General features: G+C 41.0%; 1 protein-coding gene across 6 annotated transcripts in view; it reads right to left on the reverse strand.

The window, feature by feature from the left end:
* Positions 1-14,757, reverse strand: part of GABRB2 (gamma-aminobutyric acid type A receptor subunit beta2) — a 267,905-nt gene that overhangs the window by 94,233 nt on the left and 158,915 nt on the right. For all 6 annotated transcript variants that reach the window (XR_007775510.1, XR_007775509.1, XM_050962713.1 and 3 more), the window contains exon 5: positions 2,915-2,997. Coding sequence is in view for 4 of the 6 variants with exons in the window: in XM_050962713.1 (XP_050818670.1) it covers positions 2,915-2,997 (83 nt within the window). In the remaining 2 variants the exon portion in view is untranslated. The remainder of the gene's footprint in view (positions 1-2,914; positions 2,998-14,757) is intronic.

Here is a 14,757-nt window from a genome sequence, read left to right on the forward strand (position 1 = left end):
CTTGTGACTTATTTGCTTACACATCTGGTTCTTTTCAATCACTAGAACTGCAACACACAAATGAATGGAAGGTGGGAGGATCAACTAATCTAGGATGCCACAAGGAGCTTAGCTATTCATATAGCAGTAGTAGAGGGAGAAGGCAGAAGAGAAGAGTGATCTACCCTCTGATATCAACACTTCATTGAAAAGGAAGCTCTCTCTGTTGCCCATTATCCCACTGAGAAGGTGATGACCTGCTGACTTTACTCTAATGTCTCATTTTTACTACTCAGCAATGACCTGTTCATTGGCTGCCAGCAGAGAGAGAAGAGGAAAGAGAGATGAAAGAAGATAGAGAAGCTCTGATCTTACCCACCCAGGAAAGAGCTACTTGACAGTAGTAGTACAAAAGCATCACAGAAATAGAAGGCAGATTTTCAAGACGTTTCAGTTTTTATGGATGAACTGTACAAGCCATGATCACAGAAAAACAATGTACCGGTATGTCCACAGATCTACAAGGCAGCAGCATATATCTCATATTTCAGTCAAAAACTATGGCCCTATTTTAATTAATTGCTTTTTCTGCTTACGGTATACAGATAACGCAGGGCATTAATCCTGCTTCTTGAACTGATACTGTAAAAATGCTGTCTTCTGCTTCTCTTGATTGATGATACCGTATGGCCTCATATTTTACCTAATAGTAAAACTCTCCATCACAGTAATTTCTCAATCCATGTTTGCAGGAAATTAAATCAAACTCATCCTTTGGCCCAGGACAATACATTTTTTTTTTTTTTTAGATCTGCAGTAAATTTCAAGTCTTGAAAATTTGACTCAATCAGTTGTAACAGTTGGACAGATTTGCATTTCTACCTGGACAGGCAGCTCATTAATAATTTCAATATGGAGGATTGATATAGGGCTTCAGAACACCATATTAAATTATTAACATCTGTCTGACTGTTTTCTTATATGGCTCTCAACATCATAATATCTTCAAAGGCAAGTTAAATACAGTCTGCTTTATCATCTCAATTTTACATTTTGGAACACCGAGCTGCAGACAGGGCGAGTGCCTTGCTGAAAGTTGATCCATATGATAATGACAAAGCTGAGAATGGAACTGGAGTTCTCTGTTTAAACCACAAATTTTACTGCCTCTCCAACAAGGACACAATCAGAAATGCATTTTTTAGATTATTCCATGTTTGATTTTTACTCTCCATTGTTCATACATTTCTGCTTCAATATATATATATATATATTTTAGATTTGTTCTTTTCCACTTTGCTTATAAACGAGTCTCGACCTTAACCAGAGCACGGTTACTGCTCCTCTTACACACAGGCAATTGGTGCAAACTAAATGAAATGCAAGGCATGCCATCCTGCTGATACCATATAAAAGTTCAGAGCTGGCAATATTTCTAATGGATTGTGCTGGAACATTTTCTGAAGCAGAGAGCAATATTTGGGAGAGGTGTGTGCGGGGCGGGGGAGATTCCTTTCACTAAAGCAGTATTCTCCGCAGGCGTAAATCTACAGAATCATTGCTGTTATGCCACTAGATAAATTGATTAACTGTTTTTCTCTCCTACTAAGTTATGTACTAGCATAGTTTGTTCAGCAATGCTTAAACTGCAAATTAACAGTGAAATCCTAGTCCATTGAAATCAATGGGAGTCCTGCTACTGACTTCAAGAGAAGGAGGATTTTACCCTATATATATATTTCCAAAAGCAAAGTCAGTCACAATATTTGCAACTCAAATATTCCAGTATAAAATAAGGACATTAAAAAAAAAAAAGCAACAACCACCTATAACATCAATAATGCTTAGCTTTATGCACTGTGAATGATTTCAATGAGAATACTCACAGAGTCTAATTCAGGAAAGTATCCCTGTTCAGGAAAGCATAGAAAAAACATGTTTGAATAAAATTGAAGTGAATGAGACTTGAACACATGCTTAAAGTTAAGCATGTTCTGAAGTGCTTTCTTGAACAGGGGAAACAGTATAGGAATTAAATACATGTGTAAATCTAGCCAACTAACACACACATATACCATATATAGCTATATAATCAAAGCTGTTTTAAAGAGTATAAACGTTTTAACGAATGCTGCAAAGTTCATAGATTAAAGCATTCAAATTATTTTTTGTTTGCTTGCAAATCACTCAAATTCCATTCAGAGAAAGTGAAATATGTCACATTTCAGTTTCATGACGTACCACAGTTGAGTGATCTACCATTCTACTAAAAAACAGAGCTTACCATGGAAGTGCTGAAACAATCTTAATTACTATGTCAAATAACCTGCTGCCTGCAATACTGTATTTATCATATGACCATACATTATTTTGTTTTCTGATATATTAAAATTCTCCAAAGAGCTTTCAAACAGATTTTAAATTTCATTTCGCAGCACATGTCTTAGTTGTATGGAAAGCCTGACCTTTAATAGAGAGACTAGTTATTCAATCAACACATATAATAGATTGTATTACACATGCACCGAAAGTCTAACTACCGTGTCGGTGATAAAAAAAAAACACATCAACTGTAAAGAAAAATCTAGGCCCTTGTTTAAAAATGAAAACAATCAGCAACACAGTTCAGCAGCAGAGAAAGATAAAGAAATGATAATAATCCTCTTGCTCCTCACATGAACTACAACAAGCCATTTGAGTGAGACTTTTAAAGCTGAAAATTGTCCATCAAAACACAAAATAAATTCCTCTAATCCTTGTGCCACAAATTACTAACCCATCTGGAAAGCTAAATGTGGTGTCCGTGTTTACAAGAGTCTAAATATTATCTGACAGAAAGGCAACTAGGTAAGTAACATGTACCCAAATAAATAAATAAATAAAATGGCGGAAACAGTTTGACCATACAGTAAGCAGGATTTACAAAAGTACTTACAGCTCTCTATCTCCAGTGTGCAGTTTTGTTCATCCAGCGGGTATCTTCGTAGATCCATCATACAAGCAGCTGTTGTTGTAATTCTAAAAGAAAAGCATATATGAGGGCCATTGTTATTATGTGTGATTCATATCTTTGTTTGATTAAACCGAGTTGAAACAACAGAGTGTGGATTCTGCATGATAAGCAATTTTGCTTCTTGGCTTATTACTAAGATATTGCATGTGCTGGCTATTCGTAAGGGTATGGTACTACTAATCTAGTTTATGGAAGCAAACTCATACGCCAATTTGGTGAGCAAGTGGACAGTTTATTATATTTATATGTCCATCACCATAGAATCTCAGAGCCTTACAATCTTCAATCTAGTAATACTGACCACATCCCTGTAAAGTAAGGCAATATTATCCCCATTATACAGATGGAGAAATCAGGCAGAGAAAGACTAAGGGTATGTCTACACTGCCAAAAAAAAAAAAAAAAAAAAAAAAGGTATATTCTTAACTCAGGTTAGCAACCCCACGTGACCTAACCTGGGTTAAAATAGCAGTGAAGACATGGTGACAACTTTTAACTCAGGTTAGCAGCTCAAATCCAACCCCATTCTCTCCTATAAGTTGTTACTTGACCCGCTAACACGAGATGCTGTGTCTTCACTGCCATTTTAATCAAAGTTAAGAACACCCCTTTTGTTCCAGTATATTCACTTGTACCTAACCCTGCCTAAAGTCACATTGGAAGTCTGTGGCAGAGCAGTGAATTGAATGCAGGTCTCCCAAGTCCAGGGCTAGTACCCTAGCCAGTGAACCCTTCCTCTTCTCAAGTGGAGTGCAGTTCACTTCCTTGAGAGGCACTATGGTTTCATTCCTAGCTTTGATTTCTCATTTTCCTGATGAGAGTAACCAGCTGGATCATGAGTCAGACAGACGTCCCACAACTTGTCTTTGCTCACCAACTGGGTGATCCGATGAATTTCCTTAGTGCCACTGAAGAGTTACAAATAAGTGTGTGTAAAACAGGCTTTGCATAAAAGACATTTAACACATAATATTTATTCTGCACAATTGCATATAAAACTCAATTCTCCATTCTCTCTTACACCCAATAATACTGTACAAATGAAGGCTTATTTTAGTGGTGCATCCTCACCAGCAGCGCAACAAATATTTTCAGGACTGTTTTCACAAAGTATTTAGAACATATTTGTGCCTTGACATTACACTACCATTAACATGTGTCAATTGCGCCTTTTAGATGTTGTTAGAAACATCTGTACCATCAAAAATCTTTTACTGCTAGATTTCAGGGAGGAATAGTTCTGAGCTGAACGTGAACCAATGCACAGAGCACAGCAGCAATATTTTATTCTGAAATCTTTCTATTGTGTAGACAAAATCAATTTTTGGTCTCTCTCCCCCACCCCCAAACCACACAATGTTGTATAGAGCTCCACTGCACTTGAAAAATAGTACACTTTGGAATCTGCCAGTAAACACATGAAACAGCTACGTTCTATCCTCCTCCTAACTTGGGATGTCGGAACTCTTTGGGATCAGTTTACAGATTGATAAATTTTTCCCTGAGATGTACATAACTTCTTTCCTCTGACAAAGTATTGACCCTCAGCACGTGCTCTAATATCCATGGGGAGAAGGAACAGGAAATGGCATGAGACCTAAGCCTCCTCCAGTTGGACTCTTTTTCAAGACCTAGGAAACCCCTCCATTGCTGGGCTCCGTTTTTCCATCCCTAAACATCATGGTCTACTCCCTGTCCCAATGACTAATTTAGAAGCAAGAACCATCGCAGTGCCTGGAGACACCCAAAGATCACTCAAGACCCTTTAGCAATCTCTTTGGGGCAGTCTAACCACCTCACTAGCACCCATTTTGGTATCGTAGCCCCAGAAATAGAGTTGCCTGAGCATGACAGAGCTGCTAAAAGGAGCAAAAGGAAGCTCAACTACATAAACTCTGAAATTGAGAGCCTCATTACTGGTGAACGAGCCCTTCAAGCAGGAGCTGCCGGGTGAGGACGCAACAGAAAGCACAGGCTGTTATGTCAGGCTGTAAACTGGATAAGTGCTGTGGGGCCAATAGCTGGGTGTAGCTGTTGTGGTATGCTCATCCCAACAGCAAACACCAGCTTTGCATCACATATAGCCATCAACTTAATGGGAAACGTGTTCTGTATTTCTGTAGGCTTCATTTCCACCATTTGATACCTCTCAAAGTACCTCCCACAATGTGTACCATCTATAATGCCTAGTTCAGGTGGGATGTTCTCCATTACCCAGAAATCCTGCATAATCTGGTACTGGGACTGCCTATCCACAGGGGACCAACGCAGTACTGCAGTCTCTTCCTGAGCTGTCACACTCCTAAGTCCTACAATGACCCCCTCACTTTAGGTTTGCATTAGCCTCTTTATAACGCCTACATTTACCTTTCCTACTCACAGCTCTAATCCTGACAATTTTCCTTTTTTATCTACATTGATCCTATAAACACTCACCAAATCTCCTCTCTCTACAGAAAAGGATAAATGGACACAAATCAGATATTAGGAATGGCAATATACAAAAACCTGTAGGAGAACACTTCAGCCTCCCTGGCCACACTATAGCAGACGTTAAGGTGGCCATCCTGCAGCAAAAAAACTTCAGGACCAGACTTCAAAGAGAAACTGCTGAGCTTCAGTTCATCTGCAATTTTGACACCATCAGCTCAGGATTAAACAAAGACTGTGAATGGCTTGCCAACTACAAAACCAGTTTCTCCTCATTTGGTTTTCACACCTCAACTGCTAGATCAGGGCCTCATCCTCCGTGATTGAACTAACCTCATTATCTCTAGCTTGCATGCATATATATACACTTGCCCCTGGAAATTTCCACTACATGTATCTGAGGAGGTGGGTATTCACCCACAAAAGCTCATGCTCCAAAACGTCTGTTAGTCTATAAGGTGCCACAGGATTCTTTGCTGCTTTTACAAATCTCCTCTGTCTGTCTCCTTCAAATCTGCACACACAGAGTGTGGAAGGTGGGTTTTTAATCTATGTATTGTCTATCTTCAGGGAAGGCAGACTTCAAGCTCAATGCTGCTTGAGCACCTTAACATACGTTTCCTGAGTTAGACATGCCTCTGGCACCTGGAGCATCTCTCCAGCACTCCTGGCCCCTTCCAAAATTACTAGGTGGGCATCCATTCTCCAGGACCATGCCCCTGGCCCACTGTGCAGACAATTCAGGAAAAAAGAAGCAGCATCTTTGAAAATCACCTGTGTACTCAACTCTCTCTTTAACCTATAGATGGGCACCCAAAGAGCTATTCTGCATCTGCCAAAGTTTTCAACAATGTTGATCTCAATTTTTCAATCAGTGGGCATCACCGCATGTGCGTCAGTGGTTACTTCCTGCTTCAGAATACTGTGGCAGGGGTTGAAAGCCTAAAGAAGAGACCTGCCTGAAGGGGAAAAAAGAAGAGAGACTAAAGACAGCTGTTGAGTCCCATGAAGGGGGGAACTCCCGGAAGTAGAAGGGGTAAGCAACTGAAGAAAATACCATCTGTATATAAGATTGTCCAACATTTTCCATTATAAGACTGTTTCCCGTGGCTATTAACTTTGCCATTCAGGCTAAAACTGTTAATTCTGGGTGCCTGCCTCAGGCTGATTTTTTCTGAGGAAAGTTTCAGCAAAAATGTTTCAGCTGTTTCCAAGAATGAAACTAAGGACAGAAATGTTTTGCATAGGTAAAAAATAAAAAACAAACCCTACAACTGTTTGGCTGAGAAGTTCTAGCACCTTCAGGCTTTGAAGAAGAGATTTGAAATTTGTAAGGAGGTTTGTTCTTGTATCAGGGAAGCATCCAACATTTGCCAAATTATAAGTTCACACATGTTCAGTATAGACTTCTTAGAATTTGGTAGCTAAATTTTCTGAAGATTCTGTCAGCACTGAGCATGCCTCATCCTCTCAGAACTCCTGTGTGCCGATCAATCTGTAGGTGTGCTATCCCCAGCAATTAATTTTGGTATTTCTTCATTTTGAGTGCTTGACTTTGCAATCTTAACATTGTTTTAATGTAATGTGTATGTTTGTGTGAGAATGTAATTATTACTTATAATACAAGAGGGCCCAGAGGCATCAGTCAGGAGCAAAGCCCCACATATAATGCTGTATGAACACAAAGACAGTATTTTGCTTCCTCAGGAATGGGAGTAAGAAAGAATAGTTGGTGGTAACTAGGATATGGCCTTAACCAAACCTAAATAATAGTTTAGGATGATTTATTTCAACCCAGCTAGTTTGTTCATTCCTATCCACAGTGCAAATCAATGGAAAAAAAATCTGTCCTTTTTTCTCCTCCTACTCTCCTCCACGATTTTATTTTGACTTTTATATTTTTTTACTCTGGTTGAAAATACTGATAAGGGAAGACCTAGTCACCTCTCACATCTTCAAAAGAGTTACTTATTTTGAAGTAATTGCCTTTAGATGGCTACAGTTGACACACAACTCACACTGGTCTCGTTTCATACATTGAGAGATTAATGCGGGATCATATAAAGATTAACATCTTCAAATATTGACTGCGCCACATTCGTCAATGCTCTAGACACATGGATATCCACCTTATGCCTTTTTAGAGAGAAGAACCAATACCTGGTCACGACAAGAGAAAGGAACTTTTGAAATGGACACACAACCTTTTCCCAAAACTATGATATTCCTCTTCCATAAACGCACTAAAAAGATTCTTTGTTTTTAAGTTATCTATGACAACTGATATGCATAAAACATGAAAAATACTTTGCAGAGCAGAGCCTTGAGAAATGACCATTAAAAGGGAGCTTAAAAATACCCACAGCTTTCTGACTACAGTCATGAGAGGCACGCTGCTCTCAAAGAAATACTCTATGAAAGGAAATAACACAGAAGCTGTCTGCTATTCTGATTTTTGATCTACTTTTAATGAAATAGAATCCTTTTGATATTCCTTTTGATATTTTATGAGCCTGCTAACAATGAAAATCAGTCTTCAGCAACCTTCTTCATGATGTATGTTTCGAATTTAAAACCACTGCAGTGTATCAGAAGACAACACTTTCTTCTACTTATTTTTGTTTAAGTTAAATTGACTAAATAAAACATATCATGAAACATAAAACCCAAAAAGGAAACTGTACATTTAAAAAGTGGCACAGTTAGGTTCCAAATAATACTACAGTTACAGAATGTATTATATATTGTAATGCATACAGAACAGACACAGTAGATAGGCAGGATATAGTCTCAGAAAGGTAATTATGCATGTGTACAACTGGTACAGCATGAGTGTTGAAGGTCCTCCTTCCCCTTTGCACCACGTATGCAAGGACCTGTCACAACTACAACTCGCCGTGGTTGAGGAAGGGCATAAACTGCTTCCTTGGTGCATCCCAAAGATGGCGGGACGGAAGAGTGGACACCGATTACTCCCTCTTTCTCCTGGCCCTTGGTGCAGGCCAGTTACAGTGAGGGAAACAGGCTATACCCTTCCAAAAGGATGTCCAACCTGTGTAGTTCTTCATCTAGCAGTTGCTTCAGGAGCAACTGTGTCACCCAGAGGACCAGTCCCTGTGTAAACTGCACATGAGGTGTTGCAAACCCACACAACCCCCTACTCAAGTTGGCAGTAACGGCAGCAACGTGGCTCTTAGATTTTAACATACATCACAAACTAGTAATAATACAGATAATAATAATATCTAATGGATGCTGTTATGGCAGAGTTACAGTACTTATTGTTTCTCAGGGTCATTTAAACAAAGCACAACTATTCAGTATTGTCAGCACTGCAGACTCCACCTGGTATCAGAAACGTAAACTGGGATCTTAATAGTTCTGATGTCACCAGTAATAAAGGTACTTACTGGAGAATAGGTGAACAATTCTGCTGATGTGTGAAGTAGGCCAACACCCTTCCCTATAGCTGTATTGCCTCTGCAGGGCTAATCAAAGTAAGAAATAGGGGCCAAAATAAGTTTCCCCTAAGTAAGCAGATATGATTGAATACACACATGGAATGAAGCAGCTGAGTAAGGCAGTGTGTGAGTATTTCTGGAGAACTGTCTACGGCATTCCTAGCGATCATGCCTGCTTGGAGGCTGATCCAGCTCCTATTTAAGTCAAGGGCAAAATCTATACCAGAGGAAAGTAAGAAGGCCAAATTCTTCCCTCAGATGCATGCACCCAACTCCCACTGAAGACAACAGCAGAATCTGGCTCTTAATTAACAATCCCACTATCAATTCACAAAAGCTTTGATGTAAATTATGTTCTGCAGCTGACCATGTCACTTTATCACTATCATTATCAGACTCCTCTGCACATGATGAGTAAGAGTCTCTTCCCCATCTGAATTAGTTATCTAAGCCATGTACTGTAGCTATGCGCAGTGTTCACTTCAGCTCCTTGGAAACAGACCTGCTGTGTGACAGTTGGAAATGTTGGCAGCAGTAGGCAGCAAACCCAATTACAAATAGGTGGAAATCTGGAGACTAAACTGCATTGTGATTAATCTCTCTCCTGCACAGGAATATCAGCTTTAAAGAGACATGATCAAGGTTGTTAGAAATATTTGACCTATCTTTAAACCAAATTATACCTCTTTACAAGTTAACTATAAGTGGTAAAGCCCATAGAATTCTGTTTTCTCCTTCCCTCTCCAGTAAAAAATGTCATAAGTGCTTCCTCCTTATAGTAACGGTGTAGGGGGTGGCTTTAGCAGAGCATCTATAATAGTGACATTTCTAAAAATACATTGGTAAAGCAGAATGTTCTGTAACTAACGACCAAGATTTTTGGAGTGCACATGCTTTTTTGCATGGAGAGCTTCTTGACATATTTTTATAGAGAAAACTAGCATCTGGAGTTATTGATGGTAAACTGAGAGAGGCAATGACATTCCTAGATTATCACAGAATTTATAATATCATCCAACCCAAAATTGCTACAGAGGTTTCATGGGCATCCTGGCCTATGTAGTCACATAGGAAATGACCGAGTCCCCTTTGGCCACCAAACAACATTTAGACATTTTGTGCTTGTCTGATTCTACCTGTATAATTTCTGTATGTGAGAAATGGGCTTCAAGAGGACTCAGTCAGCTTGATAAAGCTGGGAGTGTGACATTCTCTAGCTTATTTACGAAGCCACAAAAGCAATGTTGAAGGAGTTGATAGGCCCCAAGCTGACATCTCTCTGGAACTTTGGAAAGGAACTCAGGAAAGAAGAGGTGCCAGACTCATCTAACCATGGAGTTCCCCACCCAAATGACAATACAAAGGGTAAAGGAACTGTCACAGTTCTACTGTGGTATGGATAAAAAATGGGAAATAGGAGCACTGAACTCCTATTCAAGTCTTTTTCTTAAATTAAGACAACTAGACTGGAAATGGAGTCCACAGCTCCATGGGGGAAAAAAGAATTAGATGTTGGATAGTGTACAATAAGTGCTTGTCTACACTTCACCACAGTTTGTACTATGGGAGCACGAACAGCACTGTTCACCAAAGTGCTGTGCTGTAACTCCATTGCGTGGCTGCTGCAGGTGTGAGGTAAAAGGATCTTGATTTGCATTCACGCAGTCCTCTTCAAACAGGACAAAGCAATGCAAACTAGTGATATTTTAGTTCACACTGAGGGGAGTTACAGCTGAGCACTTTGGTGTACACTGCTATTCACAACCGCATAGTCCAAACAGCAGACAGACATAGCTTAAGACTAGCTGTCTATTAGCTTTCCTCCTAATTAAGCAGCTATGCTACTCTCTGCTGAAGAGACAGTTCTGCAAAATGGAATAACCATTACCCTGCTGTGCCACCAGCATGAAAAATTGGAATAAATAGGGTAATTTCTGATGTTGTTTCATGGTGGAGGAATGAACGAATGTCACTGGTGCAAATTTTGTCAACTGATTTGAATAGAGTCAGGATTAGCCTTCCTCCTCACCAAGAGCACTCTGGTGCAGAACTAAGTTAGAGAGGTAGTATTGACCATTATCCTGAACATATAATTGGAAACCTGGAACAGAACCACAACATCATGTTCATTGTTTAAATCCATCTAAATAGTATGCCATTTTACTACAATTCAACCTACCACTACAAAACCCCTGGCATTGGATTTGGTCTGTAGCTATTCTGACCTTTCCTTATATTATTGCAGATAAAATCCACATAATCACGTGAGATAATCATGCAGAATAACTAGGAAGAGCAATTTAAAATTTTAATATTTTATCATTGAGAAATGTATACCTGTCTCAAAACACTCACTTCCCTTCATCCTCTCAAAAAAAATATGTAATACACATAGTGCTTGGAGAACATCGGAATAACATGAGAATGATAGCAGGGTGACTGAATAAAACAAGTAGCCTTAGAGTAAAGGACCAATATGGCTGGTCCGCCAATATGTAGTTCACTGACCCCTTACCTTATTACCAACATTGGAGAACTGAAAGAATTCTTAAGTATTTTTTAAAAATATGTTCTTTACTCCACTTGGAAAGAGTTCATGTATATTTCATTCTGATAACGTAATGTTAACAGTAAATAAAGAATGCATCCTTTCTGCTCTTTTCTGTTGCAATTTTATATTGTTACTGATCAAGTCACCATTCATAATCCTTGCAGCTGAGAAAGCACTGTAGGTCATTTATGCAAAGGAACTTAATTTAGCCTCTGCTAGAAAAAAAATTAGTAATAAACTCCTAGGAATGAACTGTTTAAATTAATGGATTTCAGAGCACATGAAGCACCTTCCTCACACAACTGACAGCCTTTTTAATTCTTTACTTTCTTTGTCAGAACTTCAAGCTACTGTAGGGCATAAAAAGGTAGACTGACTTCAATTTTTAAAAAAAACCCAATTGTTGTATTTCCTACATGACATTAAGTTTAATAAAGAACCATTTAAAAACCTACAAACAGGACACCTGTGTTATCAAAGGAGTCTCAGGGAGTTAGTGTACTGAATTTCATTGAAATTGGGTACCTAATTCCTTTAAACTAATTTGAAAATTCCAGCATACCTACATGCCTGACTATTTATCTATGTGTTACATGCTTCTGCACACATGTGCGTGTGTGCGCACACACGTGCATATTCTGAGTTCAAGTTAAGATAGAGCAGTATTTCCCAAACTTGGGACACCACTTGTGTAGGGAAAGTCTCTGGTGGGCCAGGCCAGTTTGTTTACCTGTCCCGTCCACAGGTTCAGCCGATCACGGCTCCCACTGGCCACGGTTCACTGCTCCAGGCCAATGGGAGCTGCTAGAAGTGGAGCAGGTTGAGGGACATACTGGCCGTTGCTTCCAGCGGCTCCCATTGGCCTGGAGCGGCGAACCGCAGCCAGTGGGAGCCGCGATCGACCAAACCTGTGGACACGGCAGGTAAACAAAATGGCCTGGCCTGCCAGCGGCTTTCCTTACACAAGCAGTATTCCAAGTTTGGGAAACACTGAGGTAGAGAGTACATAGTAATCTGAGGGTAAGAATATTATAGTGTAGTATTTATCCCCAAAACAACCACTGCAGACCTACAAAATTCAGCATTAACTCTGAATTTTATGAGGAATTCCAACATGTTAAGGTGGAGAAGTACACAGTTGAGACACCTAAAACAACCTAGTTCTGCCCTGTAGTGCATTGTAACACTTGCTTTTGGGAGGAGAGTGGACAGCCTCTGTTCAGGAAATGTCCACTGAGCCTGCCCACAACCACATTGTTTGCCATAAGACCCCGTGGATCCTAAAAATCTGTATACTTTGCAGCCCTGGCAGTATGTCCCACCTGACAGCCTCCTCCCCGTACTTTCCCACCCTCCACTTCTGTGTTTCCTAATAGAGAGGCTCCAACTTAACCGTTCTACCAGGGACTCCCATGGCCATGGCTGTCCCTAGTACTTGCCTTAAAGACGGCTACATTAAAAAGGCTACATGGCAAATTACAGTTTGGGGCTATATTACCTTTCCCTATAATGCATGGGTGGCGGAAAGGATGATGTGAACCCTGCTCCCAGACAGATGGACCTGTCCTGTTCCTATTCCTGACCCACTCCTTCTCCTCCTACAGGTCCAGTCCTGTAGGACTTTGCTGCAGGGCCTTGCACAAGTGGCACCAGGAAGGCTGCTGACCAGGGCCGGGTCTAGCAATTTCACCGCCCCAAGCACGGCGGCACGCCGCGGGGGGTGCTCTGCTGCTCGCCGGTCCCGCGGCTCCGGTGGACCTCCCGCAAGCGTTCCTGCGGAGGGTCCGATGGTCCCGCAGCTCTGGTGGAGCTGCCACAGGCGTGTCTGCGGGAGGTCCACCGGAGCGGCGGTACCAGTGGACCGTCCGCAGAAACACCTGCGGGAGGTCCACCGGAGCCGCCTGCTGCCCTCCCAGCAACCGGCAGAGCGCCCCCCGTGGCATGTCACCCCAAGCACGCGCTTGGAGCGCTGTGGCCTGGAGCCGGCCCTGCTGCTGACCAGCCTTCTGTGCTGGAAGGGGAAAGCCACATGTGTGGGGCTTGATCTGGCAAGATGATATTTTCCATATTATAAAGAATCAAGTCTTCACCTGAAGTTCAAAATTAATGTGAAAGTCAAAACAACCTTGGGAAGAAAAGGCTCATTTAGCGTTATGAATACAGCTTATTTAGTAATTCTAATAGAAGACCTAAGATAAGAGCCTAAAGCTCTTATTCTTCTGGCTTTTGTGATTCAGAACAAGAAGGCTGGTTTGCCACAGGGAAAAGTCAATTGAACAAATAGGTTTAAATGGACTCTTCGTGAACAGGGCTACAATCAGATCCAAAAAAAAAAAAAAAAAAAGGCTAGTAAGAGACTCTACAATAGATCTCAAATTACCATGTACTTCTGCCAAGAATCTTTACAATAGGGCAATAACACACTCTGCAGGTGTCCTCATGAAATTCTAAGACCACAGTGAAATGCACTCTCACTGTCCTAAATTTTAATCATGCTTTAAATTCTGTCAATCAATGCAATAGTCAAGGATTTATGAAAGAAGGCAGATGGTCCTCCGAGGCATCGCTCCTGCACAGCAGCAAAAGGGTAAGTGTGTTGTTTATTGTAGCAGTTATTGTTAGGCATTTCTATCTACATAGATGGGTTGTGAACAAAACTAGCCCTAGCTGAAGACAGGATTTCAGCCCAACCTATGCCACTCTGCCATCTTTTCCATTCAGCAACTGACCCACTACTTTCACAGCACGAGAATAACCTAATATATTTCTTTCCTTATTTCACATTGATTAAAGGGAATTTGTCCACATCTAGCTATAAAGAACTTGCCCTCTATGATTGTCTCACTTCTTCCTCCAAAATGGAATTTCATTTCTGCTCAGCTTTGTGCAATGGGCACCCTGAAGTTCCCCAAAGAACTGGGGAACCTTTTGCAGTAGTGCCGTGTTTCCCATACTTGGGATGCTGCTAGTGTAGGGAAAGCCCCTGGTGGGCCAGGCCGGTTTGTTTACCTGCCGCGTCCACAGTTTGGGCCGATCGCAGCTTCCAATGGCTGTGGTTCACCGCTCCAGGCCAATGTCCCTTGGCCCATGCTGCTTCCAGCTGCTCCCATTGGCCTGGAGCAGCGAACTGCAGCCAGCGGGAGCCACGATCGCTCAGACTTGCATACACAGCAGGAAACCGGTCTGGCCCACCAGGGGCTTTCACTACACAAGCGGCATCCCAAGTTTGGGAAACATTGCTTTGAAGGATGTCCTGAAGCAAAATATTTTGGGTAATGTGTTACACATAAAACAGAAAAAGTGGTGTGGGGAAAGGGCCACTA

The sequence above is a fragment of the Gopherus flavomarginatus genome, chromosome 7 (genome assembly GCF_025201925.1).
Source record: "Gopherus flavomarginatus isolate rGopFla2 chromosome 7, rGopFla2.mat.asm, whole genome shotgun sequence".
NCBI classification, from domain to species: Eukaryota; Metazoa; Chordata; order Testudines; family Testudinidae; genus Gopherus; species Gopherus flavomarginatus.